We start from the raw sequence: 27764 nt of genomic DNA, 5'->3' as shown, positions 1-27764 counted from the left end.
AAGAAGAGAAGAAGGAGGAGGAGAAGAAGGGTTAAGCCAGATTAGGAAAAATCATTCCACCTCTAGCCGACCCACTTGTATTTATCTCCAATAACATAGTTACAAGAAAGACCATATTGTCCCTCATAAGTGATGGGACACACAACTTAAATAAAATAGACCTTTCACTCTCAAATAGATAAAGCCAAATAACCAAAATACCCCTGATTTGTGTATTCTAACACTCCACCTCAAGCTGGAGAGTATATGTCATATAGTCCCAGCTTGTCACAAATATAATCTACTCTGCCCCGAGACAATCCCTTTGTAAAGAGATCTGCCCACTGATTTCTTGAGCTCACATGAGATGTGGTTATCACTCCACTTATCACTTTCTCTCTCACAAAGTGACAATCAACCTCAATATGCTTGGTTCTCTCATGGAAGACTGGGTTGGAAGAGATGTGAACAACAACCTGATTATCACAGTATAGTCTCATGGGTTTGTCAACCGAGAACCCCATCTCATGTAGCAGGTTCTTCAATCATACTAGTTCACATGTGGTATGAGCCATAGCTCTGTACTCAGCTTCTGCACTGCTCCTTGCCACCACTGTTTGTTTCTTGCTCTTCCAAGTTACAAGATTGCCACCAAGGAGGGTACAATATCCTGTAGTTGATCTCCTGTCTGATATAGAACCAGCCCAATCAGCATCTGTATACCCTACTATTTCAAGAGTCTCTCCACTTTGGTATAGAAAACCACGACCTGGAGCACCCTTTAGGTACCTAACAATCCTTAGAACTGCTTCCCAATGAGGAATCCGAGGATGTTGCATAAACTGACTCACCATACTCACAACAAATGATATATCTGGTCGGGTAATAGTCAGATAATTCAACTTTCCCACCAACCTCCTGTATCTTCCAGGATCATCAAACTCTTCACCTGCATCAACACTCAACTTAACATTAAGTTCCATTGGAGTCTCTGCTTGTTTAGCACCTAACAATCTTGTTTCTTCAAGTAGGTCAAGAACATATTTTCTTTGACATAAGTTAATTCCATGCCTTGACCTTGCAACTTCTATTCCTAGGAAGTTCTTCAGCTTACCCAAATCTTTCGTATTGAAGTGGTCCTATAGGAATTTCTTCAACCTGTCAATCCCGTTGCTGTCACTCCTAGTTATGACAATATCATCTACATACACCACTAGCAAGATTTTCCCATCTTTTGAGTCATGGCTGAACACAGAATGGTCTACCTGACACTGTTTCATCCCAAAGTCTTTCACTATTTCACTGAACCTGCCAAACCATGCGCATGGAGATTGTTTCAGTCCATAAATTGCCTTTTTGAATCTACAAACCTTACCATCCTCCCCCTGAGCAACAAACCCTGGCGGTTGCTCCACATACACTTCGTCAATGAGATCACGATGTAGGAAAGCATTTTTGATGTCAAGTTGCACAAAAGGCCAATCATACATAGCAGCTAATGAAATCAACACCCGAACTGAACCAATTTCAGCCACAGGAGAAAATGTCTCCATATAGTCCACACCATACAACTGAGAATAGCCCTTGGCCACTAACTTGGCCTTCAATCGCTTCACACTGCCATCTGGAAGATATTTCACTGTGTAGACCCACTTACACCCAACAACATGCTTACTAGGAGGAAGAGCAGTGAGTTCCCACGCGTGATTGGGTTGTAGAGCAGAGAGTTCCTCTTCCATGGCTTACTGCCACCCTGGGGAGGTAAGGGCTTCCTGGACAGTCTTGGGAATGGAAACAGATGATAGCAATGATATAAAGTTGCAGTGAGAAGCAGAAAGGTGAGCAGTTGAAACATAGTATGAAATAGGATGAGAAGTACAAGTGCATTTACCTTTCCGCGGGGCAATAGGAAGATCAAGGTCTAAGGGACAAGAAGCAATGACAGGATCTGTCGACTAGAGCTGAATTGGAGGAGGGGCCGGTGCTCTTCTGTGAGTATACACTTGTTTGATTGGTGGCTTCTCAGTAGTAACTGGCATGGGAGGTGAATCTGCAACTGGAATGGGAACCATGGGAAGAGGATCCGCAACAGGGACGAGAAGAGGAACTACGGAGGAAGGAGAAGAAACCATAGTATCTGAGAAAAAAGGAACTGATTCAAAGAAGGTGACATCGGAGCACACAAATGACTTATGGAAGTTAGGGTTATAGCACTTATACCCTTTCTGAGTCCTTGAGTAGCCAAGGAAGATACACTTAGTAGCTCGTGCATCTAACTTGTCTAAACCAGGCTCCAAGTTTTGAACAAAACAAACACATCCAAAGACTCTTGGGGTGAGAGGAAACGGAGACAAGGTGGGAAACGACACCGAGAAGGGGGATTGACTTCCAAGGATGGACATGGGCATCCGATTGATGAGAAAACAGGATGTGAGGACGAGATCACTCCAAAAATGCTTTGAGACATTCATATTTAGCATCAAAGACCGAGCAGTTTCAAGGAGATGTCGATTTTTCCGTTCAACTACACCGTTCTGTTGTGGGGTGTAGGCACAAGAAGTTTGATGAATTATCCCATGGTGCTCTAAGCATTGCTGAAATGGTATTGATGTGTACTCTTTGGCATTATTGGAGCGAAGAATTTTAATTTGAACACCAAATTGGGTACGTATTTCAGCATAAAATTTTTGAAAAATAGAAAACAATTCACTGCGATCTTTCATAAGATAAATCCATGTCATTTTTGAAAAGTCATCAACAAAAATTACAAAATACTTATAGCCATTGTATGGCATCACTTTGATCGGATCCTAGACATCAGAATGAATTAAAGAAAAAGGACTCGAGACACGACTATCAACTCTTGGACTAAAAGAGACTCTATGATGTTTCCCAAGCTAACATGACTCACAATCCAATGATGAAACTCAAGGAAGGAACTAGCAACTTCAGAGCCTTGAGAGAAGGATGATCAAGTTTGCAGTGCCATTGAAGAGGAGTAAGAGACGACTGGAAAGCTACTGGAGGGCCACCACCATCAAGGTAATACAATCCACCTGCCTCATGCCCTCCACCAATCTTCATCCCCATCTTGAGATCCTGAAACACACAAGAAGAGGGATAAAAGGTTATGGAACATTTAAGTGACTTGGTTAATCTACTAACAGACATAAGGTTAAAAGGGAACTTGGGAACATATAAAACAGATGATAAAGACATGGAGGAGAGATCAACATCACCAACACCACAGATGGGAGATGTAGAACCATTAGCAAGAGTAACTATTTGAGATGTGGAGGACCGAGAAAGAGAAGAAAATACATTAGGAGTCCCAGACATATGGTCCAAGGCTCCGGTGTCAATGATCCAGTGTGAGGGCTTGGAAGCCAAGCAAGCCATACCTGAATGGGCAAGGGTAGCTGTGTTCTACTGAGATGTCTGAAGGAACTGCTCATATATTGCACGGGGTACACTCACCATCTCCTTCTCAGAAGCACCAGTAGATGTGGAGGGGATCGGGTCAGTTTACTGACTATCAGTAATTGTACCACTACCCTTAGTCATAGCATGGTTAGCCCAAGTGTTGGGTGGACCATGTAAATCATAGCAGAAATTAACCATGTGCCCCTCTAATCCACAGTGTGTACACTTCCTAGGGGCATTACTTCTTCCTTTACCACGACCTCTCCCTGAGTTCCGACCTCCACTCCGGCCGCCAGCATGGTTAAAAATGGGACCACCACAGTTACCCGGAAGTCCACGACGACCACCACCACTTGTATTTCCACGGCCTCCCCCTCCAGTCACCACAAAACCAGATCTATCTGAGAGAGAAAAATGCTCTATAGACTCAATAGATGTCCTCCTAAGATAGGCAAAAACTTCTTCAAGTGAGGGAAGAGCAGACCCCCTCTAGTATTTGTGCTCGGACAGGTTCATATTCAGCCTTCAAACCCACTAGAAACCTTGTCACATCAAGCTGCTCACGCTGTTGTTGCTGAACCTGAACATCATGTGTCAGAGGATGATACACATTGAGCTCATTTTGGATATTCCTCAGACTTGCATAGTATTCCTCCAAGCTTTGACTGCCTTGCTTCAGATTAAAGTACTCTTGGTACAATTGATACACCTTAGTTGTATTGTCTTGTCCGGAGTACAATTTCTTAGCATGATCCCAGATTTCTTTAGCTGTATCTAGGAACATAAAGTTCATGCTAATTTTTGGTTCCATGCTATTCCACAGCCATTTCATTATTTGTGCATCTTCCTGTTCCCAGTCACTAAACCCCGGAGAATCAGAGGAGGGTTTCTCCTTTCTCACATGTTTTACCTTTTTCTTGGCCTTTAAAAGCACCTCCACAGATTTTGCCCACGACACGTAATTTTCACCATTCAACTTAATAGATGTCATTTGAACATTTAAGTAATCTGGAGAAATCATAACGCCTGTTTTATTGTCATTCCCATCTCCAATCGATGCCATCTTAACTAATTCACCTTCAAATATTCAGCACAACCTCACGCACTTCCACAAAACTTATCTCACTTTCAGCACCACCAACTTCTTCAAATACACATTGCACATCAAATACAAAAGCTGAAATCACTCAGTCATTAAATCAAACACAGAAATCAGTATAAACACCACCACACGACACAAGGTTTCACTTTCAACTATTCAGAAGCATTCACACACCATTCAACACAGTACAACCACCACCACACCACTGCTGTCGTGAACTTCAGCAGTCGAAAAACCCTACTTTCAGCACACATATGAGGTAAAAGCAGAGGAGAACAAGGCTGATATGCATACTAGTCACTTCAAACCTCCACAAAAAAAATATTTTGAACCAAAACACAACATTTACAGTCCACTATTTGGGCAAAAAAACAGAACTGTTCATACCTGTCCACAAACAACCCTCTTCATATAACAGAATAGAGGGCATCTAGTACACAACCTCAACGACCACCACCACAGTAACTGGAGGCATACTCACCTCCAAAACCACAAAACGAATACTCCTTTTTGGCCTCTTGTCGAGCTTCCACTCAGGTTAGAAGAAAATCGAAGAAAGCTGAAATGGTTGGCGGTGAACCCAGGAAGAAGACAAATAGCGAGGAAAGAAAAAAAAAGGGAAAAGAGAACTAGGTTTTATTGCTCTGGTACCATGTAAAATCCCTATTCGATTCTAGGTTAAAGTAGAGAAGAAGAGAAGAAGAAGGAGGAGAAGAAGGGTTCGACCAGATTAGGAAAAATCAGTCCACCTCTAGCCGACCCACTTGTATTTATCTCTAATAACATAGTTACAAGAAAGACCATATTGTCCCTCATAAGTGATGGGACACATAACTTAAACATAAATAAAATAGACCTTTCACTCTCAAACAGATAAACCCAAATGATCAAAATACCCCTGATTTGTGTATTCTAACAAGAACCATTGGCTAGGGTAACATTATGTGATGTGGAAGTCGGAGAAAGAGAGGAAAACACACATGGAGTCTCGGTCATGTGATCAGAGTCTCCAAAGTCGATTATCCAAGGGGAAGGTTTTGATGCTAGGCAAGCCGTACCTGAATGAGCAAGGGTGGTAGTATTCTGATGTGAAGTAGCTTAAGGAATCTCTCATACTCATCTCTTGGAATACTCATAATCTCCTTCCTAGAAGTAGTTGTGACTGTAGAAGGTGTTGGATCATCTGGCTGATTCTCACTAGCTTCACTACCACCAACAACTGCATGATTAGCCCATGTGGAGGGTGGTCCATGCAAATCATAACAAAAGTTAATTGTGTGTCCATCTCTTCAACAATGTGTACACTTCCTAGTAGAACTTCCTCTTCCTCTGCCATAACCTCCCCTTGAATCACGACCTCCACCATTGCTACGACCAGACATAGGGTTACCACGGCCTCCCCTAACCGTACGGCCACCTCCTCTGTTCCCATAAGCTCCTCCTCGAGTCCCAACAAGTGCTGATCTGTCAGGAGGTATAGTACTCTCTATTGGACTAAGAGAGATCCTACGGAGATGGGCAAACACTTCCTCTAGAGTAGGGAGGGCAGATCCACCTAATATCTGTGCTCTGACAGGTTCATAATCTAATTTCAGCTCCACCAAGCACCGGTAACATCTAGTTGTTCCCTTTGTTGCTGAATTTTGACATCTGGAGTTAAGGGATGATAGACACTAAGTTTATTCCGAAGATTTCTCATGTTGGCATAATATTCTTCAAGGGTTTGGTTTCCTTACTACAAATTGAAGTACTCCTGATAAAGCTGATAAACTCTTGTAGTGTTGTCTTGTCTAGAATAGAGTTTCTTGGCGTGCTCCCAGATATCCTTTTCTGTGTCTAAGAACATGAAGTTAACACTGATTTTAGGCTTCATACTGTTCCACAACCATGTCATGATTTGAGCATCCTCCTACTCCCAATCACTGAACCCTAGAGATTCAGCAATAGGTCTCTCCTCCTGTACATGTTTCACTTTCTTCTTAGCCCTAAGAAACATTTCCACTGACTTAGCCCATGGCACATAGTTTTCACCGTTGAGTTTGATGGGTGTCATCTGCACACTTAAAAAATCAGAGGAGATCATCACACTTGATTTCTGGTCACCACTAACATCCCCCATCAACGCCATTTCAACCTACAAAGCTGATTCTGCCCATCCAAAAAAAAAAAACAAAAAAATCAGCCCCAAACACTTCGACTATTGTTCTTTGAATACTGCACCAACACACTCATCCAATCCCCACGAATCTGCCCTAGCATACATTCGGCCACTTCTGTGAATAAATAATTTCATAACCACCAAAGAAATCCCTCTTGAAACTGCTCATTAGAGGGTTCAGACCACCACAACTACAACCACTCGACCACCAAGGTTGTCACGCATGGTGACAGCAGTCCAGAAAATTTTCACTAGGGCTGTTGCACTCCCCCTTCACCTGTAACTAAGCCACCATAACCCTACGATGCCTGAATAGGTTGCCACAGATTTCTGGGGATTGCCGCAACTTTCTCCCCCACTTACGCCAGATTGTGCAGACCAGAAAAAAATAAATAAAAAAAGGAAGAGGGTGGAAAGAGGAGTTGATCGAATGAAGCTGTAGTCTTCCTCTCTCCTTTTTAGCGGCGCTCTGATACCATGTAAGAATAGTTCAGTCGAACTGTTTTCAGAGATAGAGAAGACAGAAAGAGAGAGGGAGAAGAAGAAGAAGAAGAGAGGAGAAAGGAGTGTCGAACTGAGAAGTCAAAGAGACTCTCCCATCCAACCATACATTTATATATCAAAATCAGTGTACACAGACAACTATGCCCCTAATTAAGTACGGGACATGTAATTAACATAATACTTAAACAGAAAAGACTGAAGTACCCTTCCTTAGCCAACTCTAACAGAAGGGAAGGGACCTCTCATTGGAGGAAGAATCACTCTAATCAACAGTGTTATCTAATCTCCCAGTCTATTATTAATCATTGTTGAAGGTTTCGGATAAGTGGCAGAAGAAATTGAAAGGTTTGTCGAGGGAGATGGGATAAGGTGTGTAGGGCTAAGAAGGATGAGGTTTTAGGGTTTAGAAGGGTGAATATGTTTAATCAGCCTTTGTTGGGGAAATGATTTTGGAGATTTGGGTTGGAAAGGGAGGCTTTGTGAGGAGTATAATTGCTTGCAAGTATGAGTGGTTAACTTCGGGTGGGATCCTAAAGGGGTATTTTATTCATATGGGGTGAGTGTGTGGAAGGGAATAATGAAGTTTCAATCTTTATTGTTGCCTTTTCTCCTTGCTGAGTGGGGGATGGATCAAGCATTTGATTTTGAGAGAACGAATGGTTGGAAATGTTTGGGTGGTTGGTGGCAATGGACAGAATTCTTTCCCAGGAACATATAAATTGGAGATGGTAACTACATGGCAAGTAAATGTGTCCTTTGCAAATAAGATGTTGAAAGCATTATGCATCTTCTCAAAGAACTATTCAACCTAAAAGCTTAAGCTGTTAAGTGAGGTCCTTGAATAGGTTTTATTCTCTAACATGTCTCCTCACACAAAAGCCCATTGGGCTTGAAGTGTGAACAAGCACAGGCCCACCCATACCTTGTGCTGAAACTTAATTAATTATAGTGGAGGTAATTAGGATTGAACACTAGACCACTTGGTCAAAGTGGTTTTGATACCATCTCAAAGAACCATTCAACCTAAAAGCATAAGCTGTTAAGTAAGGTCCTTGAATAGGTTTTATTTTCTTACACATCTTTTGATGGCATGTGAATTCATTAGTTTTATTTGGGACTTCTTTTTCCAGTTGTTTGGTGAAAGCTGAAATGTTGCAGTCGAAGTAGTAGAAGAGAGAAGGAGACCAAGAGGTGTTGAGAACGTCGAACTGAATAACCCAGTCGACAATACTATTATTTATATTAGATTATAGTACAATGTTATAGGAAATGTCTGGAATGCCCCTGATTAGTGATGGGACATCCAAACTACTTAAAATAGCAAATAAACTTAGGCCCATTAACACAGGCCTAGTACATAACAACTTAGACACAAATACAAACTAATAAGAACACTTATCATCCGAACCATCAATACATAAAACCCCTCAACCTAACACTCCCCCTCAAGCTAAGCATGGATGTCAATCATATGTTTAGCTTGCCAAGAAGGTCCACGAATTTTGCTGCAGCCAACCCTTTAGTCAGTACATCTGCAATTTGCATCTCAGATGGAGTATAAGGAATGTAGAGTTCTCCCGAGACTATTCTTTCTCTAACAAAATGTCGATCAATCTCAATATGTTTTGTCCTGTCATGTTGCACAGGGTTATTTGCAATGTTGATGGCCGCCTTGTTGTCACAATATAGTTTGAGAGGACCCTCAACTTTAATGCCAAACTCATTTAGAAGAGTCCTGAGCCATAGGAGTTCAGCAACCCCGCGAGGCGTAGCTCAATATTCAGCTTCCACACTTGATCTAGCAAGAACATTCTGCTTCTTACTGCGCCATGTAACCAGGTTCCCTCCCACAAATGTACAATAACTAGAAGTTGATTTTCTGTCCCCAACAGAACCGACCCAATCTGCATCAGTATAAGCTTTAATTTCAATTTTATTGTTTTTCCTGAATAGAATTCCCTTTCTTGGGTAAGTCTTCAAGTACCTGAGAATCCTTTCAACTACTTTCATACGAGGGATCTCTGGAGAGTGTATAAATTGATTGACAAAATGCACCACATAAGCAATATCTGGTCGAGTAAGAGATAAATATATCGGCTTCCCTACCAATTTTTGGTATCTCTCTCTATCACAGTAGTCCTCCCCTACCGATTCTTGTAGGCCATGATTCTGTTCTATTGGAGTATCTACTGGTTTACACCCTATCATGCCCGTCTCCTCTTGGAGGTCAAGAACATACTTCCGCTGACATATGTAGATCCCCTCTCTTGACCTAGCAACTTCAATCCCGAGAAAATATCTCAAATGGTCCAAGTCTTTGATCTCAAATTCAGAGGCTAAAAAGTCCTTTAATCTTTGGATCTCTTTCAAGTCATTCCCAGTAATCACCATATCATCCACATAAACAATGAGTGTATTAAGTTTGTTATCCTGTCTCCTTATGAATAAGGTATGGTCTGCACCACTCTGAGTGTACCCAACTTTCTTCATGGCCCCACAAAGCCTCTCAAACCATGCATGAGGAGATGGCTTTAAACCATATAATGCTTTACTCAGTTTACACACCTTTCTATCAAAGTCATAGCTTGGTGGAGGTTCCATAAATACCTCTTCATGAAGGTCACCATTTAGGAAGGCATTCTTCACATCCAGCTGATGAAGTTCGCATGAAAAATTTGCTGCTAATGACAATAGAACCCGAATTGTGTTGAGCTTTGCTACTGGGGCAAAGGTTTCTTTGTAGTCAATCCCTTCTTCCTGAGTAAACCCCTTTGCCACAAGCCTGGCCTTGTACCTTTCAATGGACCCGTCCTCCCTATGCTTTACAGTAAACACCCACTTGCACCCAATAGTGCTCTTCCCCTCTGGCAGATCCACTAATTCCCAAGTTCTTGCTTTCATTAGGGCTTTCATTTCTTCATTCATAGCTTCTTTCCACCTTGGATCAGACACGACCTCTGAGTACCTAGAAGGAACATGAATAGAGGAAAGAACAGACACAAAGGAGTGATAGACTAGAGATAAATGTGAGTAAGAAACAAAATCAGCAATGGGATGCAGAGTGGTACAAGAACGGATAGGCTTATGGAGAGCAATAGGAAGATCCAAATTAGAAGTATGAGTGTTGGAATTACCTTGGATTGTAGAGACGGATTGATCCGAGTCCAACTGGTTGCTGTCATGAGTTTGAGGGCCCTTTTTCCTTCTGTTGTAGGTGATTCGTATCTCTTTCTGTTGCCTACTGGAGCCTTTAGGGACATCTACAGTATCAGGAGAGGTAACTAGCACAGTGGGAGCCTCACTAGGTTGACCCGAAATGCCACAACTAGGAGTAGAAGAAAAGGATGGAAGGCCCGAGGCAGATAGGGGAACAAAAAAAGAGGGAGAATGAGAATCCTCTTCTATCCCACTAGTCTCCCCCTGAAGAGGATTTTGAGAAGACTGAAAATAGGGTTGAAACTCAAAAAAGACCACATCTCTGGTGACATACTTTCTCTTGGAGACAGGATCATAACACTTGTAACCCTTTTGCGTAGGAGAATATCCCAAAAATATTCCTTTCGTAGCCCGATGATTAAACTTGGTCCTCTTTGGATCCTTCACATGTATGAAACATATACAGCCAAAGATCCGTGGAGGAAGAGGAAAGTCTGGAAGAGTAGGACACAGAACAGAGAAAGGGCTTTCATACCCAACACCTTAGATGGCATCCGATTTATCAGATATGATGCAGTAAGTACAGCTTGAGACCAATATTGCTTGGGAACCTTGTGTTGGAATAGTAAGGCTCGAGCTATCTCCAATATATGTCTATTCTTGCACTTAGCAACCCCATTTTGCTGAGGGGTATAAGCACAGGATGATTGATATAACATGCCAGCATCTTCCATGAATAAATTCAAGGATTTTTCAAAATATTCAGCAACATTATCTGACCGGAATTGCTTAATCTTCTTATCAAATTGTGTTTCAATCATTTTGCAAAATGCCATAGTTATCCGTGGCACTTCATCTTTTCCTTTTAACAGGTAGATCCATGTGCATCGAGAGTGGTGGTCAATAAAACTGATAAAGTAACGAAAACCATCAATAGAAACAATAGGTGAAGGGCCCCAAACATCAGAATGAACCAAATCAAAATGAGCTCGAATTTCATTACTGGAAATTGGATAAACAGTTCTACATTGTTTTGACATTTGACATACTTCACAGACTAAACTTTGACTTGAAATGCCCTTAAACAATTCGGGAAATAACATTTCTAATGAAGAGAAAGGTAAATGACCTAGCCTAGCATGCCATAGATGCAACCTAGCTATTGACTCCACACTCTCCGGACTACTAGCAGCAAATGCTTGTAAGGCTGAACGGATGTTTGCATCAAAATAGTAGAGGCCTCTATACTCATGACCGCTCCCAATCGTTCTCCTTGTCAATCTGTCCTGAAAGACACAATGAGTAGGAAAAAAGGTTATACTACAAATCCAATTTTTGGTAAGTTTTGAATCAGACAAAAGATTTGAGGTGAGACTGGGAACATGTAGGACTGATTTAAGAGAGAGGTCCTTGTTTAGGTCAACCACCCCTTTTCTAGAGATGGCGGAGAAAGACCCGTCAGCAACTCTCATCTTATCCTGACCAGACAACAATTGATATGAAGAGAATAAGGAGGACATATGTGTCATGTGGTCAGTTGCACCAGAATCAATAACCCAAGAAGTAGAGTCAATAGAACTAGTTGCACTAAAGGCAGAGACTATACCTGATCTGGCAAGAGAGGAGGGAGCAAAAGAATTACTCCTTAGACAAGCTAAAGCCTGACTAAGGACTTCTACCTCACTAGCAGTGAAGCCCAAGGCACCGGCTCCAGAGGAATCAGCAACCTGCCCCATGGGAGAAGAAGTCACTGTTGGTATACTCTGTGAGTTGTCACCATTGTTACTAGTGACAAGGTTCCCACTTGCCGCATGACCCTTCTGTTGCTTCTTGTCCTTTCTCAATGCAGCTGGCTTCAAGTGTGGATACAGGACTCAACACTTTTCTTTCACATGTCTCTCACCCCCACAATGAGTGCACTTAAGATGCTTCTGTTTTGGATGTCTGTTTCCCTTAGTAGAAATCAGGGCTGAATGGTCTCCAAGTTGTTCAGCTGGTTGAATCTGAGAGTCAACTTGCATATCCTTTGTCCTCACTTTTTCATTCCTTACCAGATAATAAACATGGTGTAACTCGGGCAGTTCATCTCTTCCTAGAATTTGTGACCATATGCCCTCATACGCTGGGTCTAAGCCAGCCAAGAACTTAAAGTCTCTGCTCTCTTCAACCTGCTTATCATGTCTCTCCTTGTCCCTGGCATTTTCCCAGTTCAAAATCAAGTGATGGTCAAGTTCTTTCCAAAGTCCTTCCAGAGTTGCAAAGTATGTTGCAACTGTCATATCCCCTTGCCTTAAGGCAGCAATGTCTTGATTCAATCTGTAGATTCTAGCATTATTTTTCCTCTATCCATAGGTTTTAGACACTTTTTCCCAAATCTTAGCTGCTGTGGGAAAGTGTTGAACAGTTCTGGCAACTCGTGGAGTCATAGAGGCAAGCAACCAGGACATAACTGTGGCATTCTCCTTGCGCCACACTGCATACTCCGTACTGCCAACTTCCGGTTCCTTCTTATTCCCATCTAAGTAGGCTGTGAGATCACGGGAAGTAATAAAAAGCATTGCAGAAACTGACCACTCCCTGAAGTTGTATTCATCTAGCAGCACACTTGTAATCTGCAAGCTGTGCAGATTCGGGTTTTCCAGGTTTGAAGACCTCCCACCAGGTTTGTTATCTCTAGAAGAGACCTCTCCTGATACTGAAGACATCTTGGCTGCAGACACTGTGTAGACAACACTGTTGAGACTAGCCGAAGTGATAACAGTGCTGAAAAGAGACTAGTTGCAGTATTGAAGAAGGTTCTGATAGCCCACAACACTGTTTCAGACTTGCCGAGACTGACACAGCTCTGAAGTAGTTCAGTAACAGCAACAAATTGGGTGTACTGTGAGCTGGAAACCGACCTGAAACTGAGGGCTCACACCACTGCACTATGCAAACTTCTCTTGGGCTTCGATTACTGTAACTGTAGAGAGTGTTTCTCCCCCTACGGTCAATACTAGGACTGCAGAAATCAGTCCTCAAACTAGGTCTGTCCTATACAGACCTCTCTTAGCAGCCGAATAGCTACTAACTACTAGAAACAGTCTAGTAGGACATCAACTTCTGGGTCTTCTTCCCTTGCGCCCTACAACCAAGGGAAACCCTAGGTTCGAACCTTGTAGTGTTCTCCTGCAACCCTAGGGTTTCACCGCAGCAACCAAGATAAAACAAAGAAAGAAAGACAGCAAGAGAGAAGAGATGGCGTCAGCTGCAACCAGGAAAGTTCTCAATGCTCTGATACCATGAAAGCTGAAATGTTGCAGTCGAAGTAGTAGAAAAGAAAAGGAGACCAAGAGGTGCTGAGAATGTCGAACTGAATAACCCAGTCGACAGTACTATTATTTATATTAGATTATAGTACAATGTTACAGGAAATATCTGGAATGCCCCTGCTTAGTGATGGGACACCCAGACTACTTAAAACAGCAAATAAACTTAGGCCCATTAACACAGGCCCAGTACATAACAACTTAAACACAATTACAGACTAATAAGAACACTTATCAGCCAAACCATCAATACATAAAACCCCTCAACCTAACATTTGGTAAGGAGCTTTGGTCACCTCAAGTGCCTATAGAAATCTTTGACATGTGGCCATCACTCAAGGGCAGCAAGAAGAAAAGATCTTTTGGAGTTGCATTCCATTTGCAGTCTGTTGGTAAGTATGGAAAGAAAGGAAGAGGTGGATATTTGATGAGAAACATTAGTCTTGGGAGAAGTTATGCAGGATGGTAGGTGCAAAACTCGATTGGGTTCTGTTGCTTCTGCATTTTCAAGGAACCAAAAGAGAAGAGTTTGGAGTCGATTTTTGGAAGACATTAGAGCTGTAGTAACAGTTATTCTCTTATTGTTCTTGGCATAATTCTTGCTTTTGTTTTCAGATTTGTATTTCTTTTGCACTGGGTGATGCCTTGTCACCTGATCACCTTTGTAATCCTTTTATTTTAATGAAAATTTATTTTTTTATTAATCTTCAAAAAAAGCTTTGTGAAAATATTTGATAATATTTAGACATTATAAACCATGATTACTACTGGCTAGTAAATGTGCAGTAAAGAAATTAGCACTGAAAATTCAGTACTTAATGAAAACAGATGAGACCAACTTGATCAAGACATAGGAGTCTTGCCATACTCTAAGGGATACATCTCTGTTGTGAGAATGAACAACATGGGCTTGGGCCTCTTTTAGATCTTTGTTATGTTATTTTTTCTCTTGTTGGGTTTAATGGACCTGGGCTTAAGTTGTAACTCTTTCTATGTCTACTAATGGGGGGAGGGGGGCAATCTTGTCGTTTCATGTAATATGTAAGCCCTACTTTAAATACTAGTTTTGGGCTGGTTTGAAGGTTGAGCCGCTCCATTCTTCAAATTCTTTTCTCTCTTCTTTCTCAGTTCTTTCACTTTTCTTCTTGAGTCTGTTTGCAAACATGGTATCAGAGCAATAATCTATTCTTATTCTTCTTGAATACTTCTGTATTTCCATTTATTTTCTCTTAAGTGTTTCTGTTTTCTTTTTTTTTTTTTTTGGAACAACAAGAAGAAACCTTAGTGCTGGTCGTGGTTATCTGAGACTGTTCCTAGGGTTTATTTTTTCCTTGGGAGAATCTCCAAGGAAGCCTAAAATATTTTCTGTTATGCCCAATTAGGGCAAGGAGCTTTGTAGTAGTCGTTTGGACTAGGATTGCAAAGGAAGGCAATCTTGTAGATTTGTGTGGACTCTTGGCAGTGTTTTTTCCTTGAGTTCAAGCAAAAGGATCTGCTGTTAGGGATTCCAGGACCATTGATAGTGTAATTCATCTTGGGAACCTTATGATACAAATTACTAATGTGAAATTAGATGAATACAACTATGGGGGAGGGGTCATTCCAGCAAGATTGTCCATGGTTAGTCATGCACTGCAAGGATACATTGATGGGAAGGTCAAGGAACAGAAAGAGGAACCAAGTTATAGGACTTAGTGTAGAGAAAATGCAACCGTAATGTCGTGGTTGCTTTCTTCTATGACACCCAAAATTGCAAGGACTGCTCAGAACTATACTACAATAACCCATAAGATTTGGAACAAATTGTATAACATTTATTGTCAATTGAAGAACATTGCAAGGATTTACAGGCTGAACCAAGACATTTCAGCTTTGACTCAAGGGGACATGAGTGTTGCAACTACTTTGCTACACTAGAAGGCTTGTAGAAAAGCTTGACCATCATTTGATCCTTGAATGGGACAGCACAAAAGACAAAGAAAAACATGACAAACAGATTGAAGAAAGGAGAATATTGAAGTTCTTGACTGGTGTAGATCATTCAACATTAGAGCACAACTTTTAGGAAGAGATGAATTTCCAAACCTGCATCATGTTTTTTACCTGATTAGGAATGGGGAAATGAGGAGAAAAAAGATGGGAATTGGTGTTCCCTTTCAGCCTAGTGAGTAATCTGCCTTAGTTTCTAACATATCAAAGGGAGGAAAAGGGGTGCATAAGAAGAATTTGAAATTGTCCCATGTGGGGGTGAGAGGCACACTAATGATACTTGCTAGATTTTTCATCCACAGTTAAAACCAACAGATTTAAGGAAGGACAAAAAGCCACATAAAAGTCCTAACATTAGTTCAGACATGTTGCAAGCTCTAATGTTGCAAATAGTGTTCCTAAGAGTACTCACACAAATTCTTTGCTCTTGGGACTTACCACTCCTACAAGTAGCTTCCCAAAGTTCACAGCTCAAGAGGTAGACATCCTTGAAATATTCATCCATTACTTCATCCTCATTTGTAAAGACAAGTATCTCTTCTGCTCTCAGTGCTATTCACTCCTCGTCCAACTCTTGGGTCATCGACTTAGGAGCTTTTGAGAGTTGACAAACTCATCTTCTTTCTTTACATCATATTATCTAACTTTTGGACAAGACAAGGTAAAGATTGTTTATGGTTTTATTTCCATTTTTTTCTAGAAAGGGAGACATTTATCTTGGAATAGGACTTCTACTAAAATCAACCTTGCAAAATTTCTGATGGTTCTATTATTTTTTCCAAAGTAACCAAGACCTTAGGTTGTGTTGTGACATTTTTTTCCCACTCGTATTTTGCAAGATCAACTGACAAGGCAAATGATTGGGAGTGGTTGTGAACTTAGTGGCTGTACTACCTTAATGAAGCTTTAGATCAGTTCTTAAGGCAACTACTAGCGGTAGAAATGACAATAAGTAGTTCATTAGTCTATCTTTGGCATGCTAGATTGGGTCATTTGCCTTTTCTTTTATTGAAAATTTTGTTATTAGAGTTATTTAAAGTTGTTTCTATAGAGAAGATGGGCCGAATGGCCCATAGGTTGTTTATTCTTCTTGTTATTTTGGGCCCATCCTGTCAATGTTAAGTAATTTTTTTAAGTTCTTTGTAAATTCTGCCCAACTAAGGGCCTCCTTGTAATTACTCAAAAATATCTAATAAAACAGTGTTAGAGGGCTGAGATAGAGATTGTTCGAAAACTCTTCTCAGAACCCTCATTGACGAAACACACAAGTCTCCTCTCCTCTCTTCAGTTTCAACATGATATCAGAGCATATTTGAACTTGAACGTCCTAGGGCTGGAGGCTTAGTCACGTACTGCCTGATTCTTGGAGGTCATTGGACAAGCCCAAGACTAGAATCTCTTGGAGAAGGGGTTCGGTGACCAGGAAAAATCAGAGAAGAAGAAAAAAAAGGGAAGGGGAACAGCTCGGTTCTGTTTTTGAAGCTCGACTGTGTTTGGACTGCTGAAGCTCGAACTGTAAGTTGTGCTCAGTTTTTCTGGTTCTGTTTTGCATTACCTTCGACTGTGTTTGGACTGTTGAAGTGTTCGAAAATCCTAGCTGTTCTGTACTACCTTCAACTGCATTAAATCTGGTTTAACCCAGAAATTTCTGGGCTGTTTTTCTCTTCTTCTTGGACTGTTAAAACCCGCCGAAACATCCTTGTAACAAGGCTGTGTATTGTTACTCTTGTTCGGCTGTTTTTAGAGGGCTGTACGAACAGTTTTTGGGGTCTTTTCTCTTCTTTGACAGTGGGGTTGTCTCTATTTCCCACACTGTGTTTGTGAAAAGGCCTATTCAGCAATACCGATTGGTACTTACTCTTCTTGGCTGAGTGTACAACCTTGAAAAGGTACTTTGGCTAAGTGCACAGTGCCTAGGAGTTTCTGATTTCTTCTTGAAGCCTGAACTCAGTGTGTTGCCTCCTTGTGGTCGGCTGAACTCAGTGTGTTGTCTCCTTGTGGTCGGCTGAACTCAGTTATTGCTTGTTCTTATCCAGCATACTTGTAGAAGTCATCTGAAATCATATTTGGAGTGTTTACATGATGTACTCCTCAGAGTTTGAAAACAAAAGTGGTGCTGAATATGGACTGGGTTAGGGGACTCCAAGTGATTCCTTATTGACTGTGACCACAGTTAAGCTAGATGGAACTAATTATCTGGCATGGTCACAATTAGTAAAGATTCATGTTTGTAGTAGAGGAAAGTGGGGGTTTATTTCCGGGAGTAAGAAGGCTCCCCCAGAAGATGATCCATCCTACGAGAAGTGGATGCAAGAAAATTACACCGTCATTGGGTCGCTTGTGAGCTCAATGCAGCCACAGATCAGCCAGCACTATCTATGGATGAATTCAGCAAAGGAAATATGGGATAGTGTTGCTGAAACCTATTCCCAAAAACTAAATGTGGCTAGAGCCTATAAGTTGAGAAGTGATGTGAAGAATCTAAGACAGGGGGAGAAACCATTATCTGTATACTTCTCAACTTTGAAGTCTTTGTGGCAAGAAATAGACTTGATAGAAGCTGTAACCTGGGACACCACCAATGATGCAGAGACCTACAGGAAACTGGTTGAAAGAAACAGGGTATTTGAGTTCTTAACCGGACTAAACCCGGAATATGATATCACAAAATAGAATATTCTTTCCAAGGAGTGTGTATCTTTGTCACAAGCTTATGCATTGGTGAGTAGTGAAGAGAGCAAAAGGGTTGTACAGGTTCAAGGGGCTGATATTAATGATCACTTTGCCAATATGGGGATTAAACCTAAAGGGAATGTTGGAACTTCTAGTGGCACAGGAAAGAAAGAAGTTGTATGTGAGTACTGCAAGAGGCCGAAGCACACCAAAGACAAGTGCTGGAAGTTACATCCTAATCTTGTTCCCATAAGGTTTTAGAAAAAAATGATAGTAAAAGATCAGGAAGTGCAAATGTAGCTGCCGGGCCAGATAGTGAAGAGATGTCTGCTTCTGCACAGTTGGCAGCCATGAGAGCAGAATATGAAAAGTTTGGGAAGATGATCAGTTAGCTGAGTGATGTGACCTCTGCTACCGACCCTTCAGGAAAATCTACTACTTCAGCATTTGCTCATTCAGGTATAAGGGCTTCTGTTAATCATGCTACAAATATTTTATCCTGTTTATTGATGACTTTTCACGATTCACTTGGATATACCTGATGAAATCTCGTGATGAAGTCCCAAGACTTGTAAAACAATTCCATGAATTTGTTCTAACCCAATTTGATACCAGGATTTAAATCTTCAGATCAGACAATGCAAAAGAATACTTTGTGAAAAACCTATCCTGCTATCTTTCTGACATGGGGGTTATTCATCAAAGCTCATGTGCTAGGACCCTAGAACAGAATGGGGTTGCTGAGAGGAAAAACAGGCATATTGTTGAGGTTGCAAGAAGTATCTTATTTGCCTCACATGTTACTACCAGGTTTTGGGGTGATGTTGTACTTACTGCTACCTATCTCATAAACCGCATGCCATCCAGGGTTTTGGGTTTTAAGTCTCCCTTCACTCTTCTTCATCCGGACAAAGATCTTTTTCCTATTCCTATTCGTGTCTTTGGCTGCACCTGTTATGTACATGTTCCAAGTGTCCAAAGGCATAAATTTGAACCCAAAGCCCAAAAGTGTATCTTCCTTGGTTATTCCCCCAAACAGAAGGGTTATTGCTGTTTTGATCCAAAGTCTGGCAATCGGTATGTCTCAATGGATGTCACATTTGATGAGTCTTCCCCTTTTAATGGTTCCTCTCCAGAAGGACATTGTCCACAGGGGGAGAATTTGACACAGGTGTTTGCTCTTCCTCTTCCTATCCCTGTTGAGTCCCTTGATGTGTCTGCCTCTCCCTCAAATGAATCAAGGGTGAATCAGTCATTCCATTCTCCTTGTCCTGGTACCCTACCTCCTCGTCTTGTCCTCAATCCCAAGGTGTATCAAAGGCAAAGATCCAGAAATGTGCAGGTTATTTCTCCTACAACACATGAGCCTCCTACACTTCTAGTCACAGAAGAGACAACAGGTACTGGTTCAACACCTTTGGATTCATCCTTCCCTGACCTTGATATTCCCATTGCTGTTAGAAAAGGAAAACGGAAGTGCACTGCACACTGCATTTCCAAGCACCTTTCTTACAGTTTGCTTTCACCTTCATATTTTGCCTATCTCTCTTCTGTTGCTTCTCATCCTATTCCCAGGTCTGTGTCAGAAGCTCTTAAGATTCTAGAATGGAGGGATGCTATGAAATCTGAAATAGATGCCCTACACAAGAATGACACATGGGAAGTGATGGATTTGCCTGAAGGGAAGAATCCTGTTGGTTGCAAGTGGGTCTTTACTATCAAATACAAAGCTGATGGTACCATTTAAAGGTACAAGGCCAGGCTGGTTGCAAAAGGCTATACACAGACATATGGGATTGATTATTTAGAGAATTTTGCACCTGTTGCCAAGATGACATCTGTGAGGGTTCTTCTATCTTTAGCTGCTCACTTTGACTGGCCCCTTTATCAATTGGATGTGAAGAATGCATTTCTGAATGGTGAATTACATGAGGAGGTTTACATGTCTCTTCCTCCAGGGATGTATGGAACTGATATAAAAGGGAAGGTGATGGTACCATTGAAAGGTACAAGGCCAGGCTGGTTGCAAAAGGCTATACACAGACATATGGGATTGATTATTTAGAGGCTTTTGCACCTGTTGCCAAGATGACATCTGTGAGGGTTCTTCTATCTTTAGCTGCTGCTTTGACTGGTCCCTTTATCAATTGGATGTGAAGAATGCATTTCTGAATGGTGAATTACATGAGGAGGTTTACATGTCTCTTCCTCCAGGGATGTATGGAACTGATATAAAAGGGAAGGTATGCAGGCTGAAGAAATATCTTTATGGACTAAAACAGTCCCCTAGGACATGGTTTGAGAGATTTAGAACATCACTTGTTAATTTTGGTTATGTGCAGACACAGTCCGATCATACTCTTTTTGTGATGAGGAGTGGACCTCTGGCAGTATACCTCATTGTGTATGTAGATAATATTGTAGTGGCGGGTAATGATGCCTCAGGAATTCAAGATCTAAAATATTTTCTCCATACAAAGTTTGAGATTAAAGATTTGGAGGAATTGAGATATTTTCTTGGCATAGAAGTGGCTCGATCCAAGGATGGGATTCTTATCTCCCAAAGAAAGTATGTTCTTGACTTGCTCTCTGAAACTGGAAAGATGGGTGCTAGACCAGCTGCTACTCCTATTGATATGAGTCATAAACTCTCAGCCTCAGAAGGGACATTGTTAGAATACAAAGGAATCTTTCAGAGACTTCTTGGGAAACTTTTGTATCTATGCATGACTCGGCCAGATATTGCATATGCAGTCAGTTGCATTAGCCAATTCATGCATGCTCCTCGAGACACTCATTTGGCAGCTGCAGAGAGAAAGGGTATTCTGTTTGCCAAGCATGGTCATATGAAACTTGAAGCTTACATCGATGCTGACTGGGCCGGGAACATTGATGACAGAAGATCTACATCTGGGTATTGCAGCTTGGTAGCTGGTAATGTTGTTTCTTGGAGAAGCAAGAAACAATCGGTTGTTGCTCGGTCTTCTGCTGAAGCAGAACACAGGGCCATGGCACATGGGGTTTCTGAATTATTATGGCTAAAATCTTTGATGGAAGAACTTGGAGTTGAATATGACAAGTCAATGATGTTATACTGTGATAATCAGGCTGCCATCAACATTGCTCACAACTCAGTGCAACATGATAGAACCAAGCATATTGAAGTTGATCGACACTTCATTAGGGAAAGGGTCTCTTCGGGTGAAGTTTGTCTTCCTTTCATCACATCTGAAGGACAGTTGGCAGATTTTCTTACCAAAGACATTCCCAAGGCAAAACTTTAGCATGATACCAGCAAGCTTGGCATGATTGACATCTATGCTCAGCTTGAGGGGGAGTGTAGAGAAGATGGGCCGAATGGCCCATAGGTTGTTTATTCTTCTTTTTATTTTGGGCCCATCCTGTCAATGTTAAGTTATTTTTTTAAGTTCTTTGTAAATTCTGCCCAACTAAGGGCCTCCTTGTAATTACTCAAAAATATCTAATAAAACAGTGTTAGAGGGCTGAGATAGAGATTGTTCGAAAACTCTTCTCAGAACCCTCATTGCCGAAACACAGAAGTCTCCTCTCCTCTCTTCAGTTTCAACAGTTCCCATTGAATTTTTGTTATGTTATGTGTCAATTGTCAAGCATTGTAAGGAAAACTAATCAAGTTCTATTAGTAATGTCACTGCTCATTTTGACTTAATTCATTCCGATGCTTAGGGTCCTTCATTCATTGTCTCCATGGATGGTTATTGCTATTTTATTAGCTTCATTGATCACTTCTCATGGTGCGCCTGGATTTATCTCATGAAAGAAGATGATAAGGCTTCTTGGATCACCATGATATTTTGCAAGGTAGTTGAAACTCAATTTGGAAAAAAAGTAAAACTGATTTGGTAACACACCTGAATATTTCAAGAGTACTCTGAACTTGTTCCTAGAAGATGAAGGGACTTTGGATTAGTCTTCTTGCACTTACACTCCACAACAGAATGGAGTTGTAGAGATGAAGAATAGACTTCTTTTGGAGACAGCTCGTGCTCTCTTATTCCAGCACAAGGCTCCCAAGAAGTATTGGTCTCATGCAGTACTTACTACATCATACTTAATAAATAGGATGTCATCCAAGGTGCTTGGGATGAAAACCCCTTTTCTATCCTTTGTTCTAACGTTCCTGAGTTTTTGTTGCCATTGAAAGTCTTTTGTGTCTGTTTTATTGATGTTAAGGAGAGAACCGAGTTAGACCAAAAAATTATTTGTGGGGTCTTCTTAGGCTGTTCTCCTATAAAAAGCGATACAAATGTTTTGATCCCCTTACTAGGAGGAAATTTTTCACTAAGGATGTCATCCTTTGCAAGTCACAGTCCTACTCCATCTTCATTTGAGGGAGAAAAGAATTCATTTGAGGTTAACCCTTTTGTCTTTACTTCTCTTACACCTACTCCATCTTCTGATGGTCCTTGTCTTACCACACCTGTCACTGGTGATGCTTCTCTTGTTGTGTCTGCTCCGACTCCTTTTGTTGGTGCTCCTACTCTACACACATGAGAGGGAGCTACATATTTGTTTAAGAGGAGGAGAGGTCTATTAGTTGATGACTGCAACCAGTTGGATGCCTTTGAATACAATAAAGGTACTATTCCTCCCTCTTCTGATCTGGATCTCCTTGATTGTCTTGCGAAAGCCTATTTGTCTATCTTCATCATAGTTTTCAAGGTGCTTGGGTGAGGCTAGGCGATAGGGGGGTCGCCTAGGCGGTGGATTTTTTTAAGTAAAAGACATATATCCTAGGGTAGTTCCCTAGGTTACATAAACATATTTCCTTAATAATTATCCGCAATTCATAAGAAAAGTATAAACTTCATGTTAAAGTATAGAAAATCATCATACTCATTAGAAGAAAAAGAAGAAAGAAAAGAAAATTCAAAAAATTAGGGGCTGGATCCCTATTTTTGATTAGACAAAATTTTAAGTTCTTCCTTATTGGTTCAGATTTTGAAGTCTTTGAGTGTTCAATACAACAGATATCAATGTCTGTGTTGATTAAACCCTAACAAATAAGAAAATAATAAAAATAAATTAGTATATAACCACAAAATGAATATTTTAGTTTAATAATGCCAGTATTATAATTATAATATCAAAAAATTAAGAATATAAAAGTATATTATAACACAATATACAAAACTTCTTGGCAATTAGGAAAGGTGGGCCTCCAAGGGCACCTTGTCACCTTGACAACTATGCTCTTCGTCCCATAAATAAGTTTGTTTCCTATTCTCTCTTGTCTCCAACATATTATTCCTTTGTTTTTGCCTTGTCTTGTATTTCTGCTCCATCTAGGTACTCTAAAGTTGTTGTGGACCCTAAGTAGAGGGAAGCAATGGATGATGAAATGAGACCTTTGCTGAAAGTTGGTACTTGGGAGTTGGTGGATCTACCAAATGGGAAGAATATAATGGGGTGCATTAGGTGTTTCTTGTAAAGTATTGTGCTGATGGCTTAGTAGAGGGATACAAAGACAGGCTTATAGCCAAGGGGTTCACACAGAAAGAGGGCATAGACTACATGGAGACCTTTGCCCCAATTGCCAAGCTGAATACTGTATCGGTGCTGCTTTCCTTGGCTGCAAAATTCACCTGGGAGTAATGTTAATTGGATGTCAAGAATACATTCCTGGATAGAGATTTGCAAGAAGTCTACATGGATCCTCCGCCAGGGTATGGTATAAGTGGAAGAGTGTGTAAGCTGAAGAGAGCTCTATATGGGTTTAAACAATCCCTTATAGCCTGCCTGGTTTGAGAGATTATGTAGGGCAATGAAGACTGTAGGATACCAACAAAGCAATGCTGACCACACATTGTTCTACAAGAGAAATGGAGAAAAGCTAACAAGCTAACACTGTTGATTGTGTATGTTGATGATATTGTAGTGATAGGAAATGATTTAAGGGAAATTCAAAAACAAAAACATTTCTTGGCCTCAGAGTTTGAGATAAAGGATCTAAGACGTCTAAGGTATTTCTTGGGAATAGAGCTAACTAGGTCTAGCAAGGGGACTTACATTTTCTAGAGGAAGTACACTTTGGATTTGTTAAAGGAGATGGGGAAATTGGGAAGTTGATTTGCTGACACTCCTATAGAGAAAAATCATGGGTTACAAGGTGAGGAGGAATTATACCTAGACAAGGGAAGGTATCAATAGCTTGTGGATAAACTTCTCTCTCTATCACGTACTAGGTTTGAAATTGTTTATGCTGTACATGTGGTAAGCCAGTTTATGCATGCTCCTTAGGTGTCCCACATGAAAGTAGTTGAAACAATCTTGAGAAGTGATAGAAGTTATACATTTGGTATTGTACTATGGTTGCTAGATCAAGTGTTAAGGCAGAGTACTGAGATATGGCTCATGGTGTTGCTGAATTGCTTTGGCTTTGGATTCTTCTGAATGAGTTGGGGATTATGGTGAGTGGTCCTTTTAAGTTGTATTGTGACAACCAAGCAGAAATTAATATTACTAATAATCCCATTCAACATGATAGGACCAAACATATTGAAATTAATAGACACTTTGTGAGAGAGAGGATTGTTATTGGGGATCCTTGCATTCCCTATATGCCTTCTTCAAGACAACTAGCTGATGTTTTTTTACCAAGGGGCTTACTAGAATGAGATTTGGTGAATTGTTGTGCAAGTTGGGCATATAGATATCTATGCTCAGCTTGAGGGGGAGCATTGTGGGAATTAATGACATGGTCTTGGACCTCTTTTATATCTCTGTTATGTTATTTTTTTCTCTTATTGGGTTTAATGGGCCTAGGCTTAAGTTGTAACTCCTTATTGCTGTCTACTAGTGGGGGCAGTCTTGTCTTTTCATGTAATATGTTAACTCTACTTCAAATACTAGTTTTGGGCTGGTTAGAAGGTTGAGCCACCCCATTCTTCAAACTCTTCTCTTTCTTCTTTCTCAGTTCTTTCACTTTTCTTCTTCAATCTGATTGCAAACAATCTAAATATGAAGGCTACTTAATAACTTAAACAGGCTTCAAATATATGCCAGCAAATTCTGATTTTTTAAATTATTTCCTTTTAGTTGATATTCAGCTACTTTTTTTGTCATTGGTTACCCTAACCTTACTGCCATCTGGTAGTTTGTTGTAAACCCTTTAAATCCCTCATTGTGCTATCCAATTTCTGCCCTAGATAGAGTCAGCTTGATATTAGCTTTATCTTTAAATTTCTAACCTGATATCAACCCAATTAATAATAGCCTTCTTGAACTTATTGAATTCCTGGCCAACCAGCCTAATTTTCAGCACTTGAAGTCCTTCTGTCTCATTACTCAATCATCAACAGCATTCATGTGGGAAATAGTGACAAGAAATATTTATTTAGGCTCCCTTAGGATAGCTTGTTTCAATTGCAATAGACCCTTATTCTACCAATTCATCCTAGAATTACCTTGTTTGTCATAAGCTTTGATGAATGTGAAAGTGACTTATCATTCTTTAAACAATGCTTTTCAACTTCTTGTCATTGACTAAAAAAAGGAAGAAATTAAAACAAAATGTAAGTTAGGGAACAATCATAAAATGGCTAATAGCCTAATACTAACACTTTAAAAAGTTTCTTATCTCCAAATCCATACTTTCGTTTCCTTTCCTAATAATACCATAGTTCTAGATCATGTGTGTGGTCTCAACAAGGTAGTTACTCATATAGATGGTAATAATTTTGTAGTACTTTTTTATGTTATTGGTGACAGAATGCTATGTTATATTCATAAGTTTACCATATTAATTTTATAGCATATTTTCTTGATCAACAGTACCATGTCATGCGGAACGTCCTCTTTATGGCAATGACGGAATTTGATAAGGTAAATTTATCACTTGTTTATATTGTGATAATGTGAAAGATGAACAATCATTTATGAAATACTTCCAATTGTTTAACTTACCAAAGAAGATACATAAAATACAAGGTACAACAGGGACTATACTAATAAGATACATCAAGTTACATAATCTCCACAGAGAGAGAATAGATTCTTTCTAACTGCCACCCCTTCTATTTTATTTATATGTGGGTGTACAATCAGCAAACTGCCCTTAATTAAACAATACAAAGAATGACTAATGATTCCCTGTCAATAATATAAGATTCTAACAAAGACCCTAAGCCATCAATAAATCTAATTTTGTATTTGATCTTTGTTTGGTTTCATCAATTGATACTGTCATCTGTTAACAGCATTTCCCATGGGACCTCCTCCTTAATAGGTTTAGTCAACTGATGTATGACTAGTGCAAATAAAGGAGGGCTATGTTCTAAATGTTGAAGTCCTATTATAGCCAGAAGCTCCATCTCTCCTACAGGTGTTCTAGCATTGGTTGTTGCACCCTCATTATGTCCTTGATCAGCCAGATACCTATTTGGCACTCCTTTTCCAAGATATGCTATACACGTCCTTTTAAATCCTACTATAATACCATATTTAAAATTTAGTAGGACCCTAAAACTGGTTAACAGGGATAAAGAAAATAAGAGTTACTTTTTATCTCATCTAACTACCTTGAATATACCAGTATAATGAACTTTTTACAGTAAAAAAATTGTCCTTGATGAATATGATATGGTGTATAATATGCATACAGTAACACCACATAGAAACAATGAAAATAATTCTCTTTTCTCCACATTTCCTTCTTTTTCATTATCCTTAAAATATAGTTGTGAACGTATAATGTTTGAAAAACATGCCTGAATCACTAAGTTGGCTCACCTTAATCAGTTTTTTAAGCAGATTTGACAAGTTATTGTCCTGCTTTTTGTAACATGTTGTGAATCAAATAAGTTGTTTTAAGATTTTTGAAATTCTTAAATAATAGTTGATGGAGGAAGATTTGACCTGACCCCTCGACCATGCGACACGTGGAAGCAACCGAGAGTGACCTGGCAGAAACGCTAGGTCGGCACGACAGAAGGCCCACAACCCGAGCTCCGAACTAAAGAGCCGAGATCCATCGAAGGAACCTACAACCGGAGCTCCGAAGTAAAGAGTCGAGCTCCCTCGAAGGAACCTGCAACCCGAGCTCCGAACTAAAGAGCCGAGCTCCCTTGAAGGAACCTACAAACCGAGCTCCGAACTAGAGTCCCAAGCTCTCCCTTCGAGGTCCTGAGCCTTACAAGGAGCACCAAAGGCAGAAAACCCGAACTACCCACCTAGGGGCAGTTCAGGCCATACTCCTATCCGAACTCGAGACTTCATATTAAAAGACCACTTTGGCTCCAAATCGCTTGACTGAGCAATCCGAACTACCCAATTGACACAAGACAGCCGCCATCCAACGGCCATCTGCCACCGTCATCCCAGACGGACAGAGGCGGCCCTGGAAACTGGCAGTGGAGGTTATGACACCCTAATTGGCAACTGGCAGTGGAGGTTATGACACCCGAACTGGCAGTTGACAGAAGAAAGTTACCCG

At 40.5% G+C, this 27764-nt stretch overlaps 1 protein-coding gene across 4 annotated transcripts in view; it reads left to right on the top strand.

The window, feature by feature from the left end:
• The window catches only part of LOC148847546 (alpha/beta-Hydrolases superfamily protein), a 102119-nt gene that overhangs the window by 60962 nt on the left and 13393 nt on the right, over window positions 1–27764 (top strand). For all 4 annotated transcript variants that reach the window (XM_088948908.1, XM_088948910.1, XM_088948911.1 and 1 more), the window contains one exon: window positions 26105–26155. In XM_088948908.1, coding sequence (XP_088805034.1) covers window positions 26105–26155 — 51 coding nt within the window. The remainder of the gene's footprint in view (window positions 1–26104; window positions 26156–27764) is intronic.

Source organism: Nelumbo lutea, chromosome 6 (assembly GCF_056320005.1).
Source record: "Nelumbo lutea isolate HS-2025 chromosome 6, American lotus-T2T, whole genome shotgun sequence".
Taxonomy (NCBI): Eukaryota; Viridiplantae; Streptophyta; class Magnoliopsida; order Proteales; family Nelumbonaceae; genus Nelumbo; species Nelumbo lutea.
Note: the sequence above shows the minus strand (reverse complement) of the source record. Positions and strands in the feature narration are given on the sequence as shown.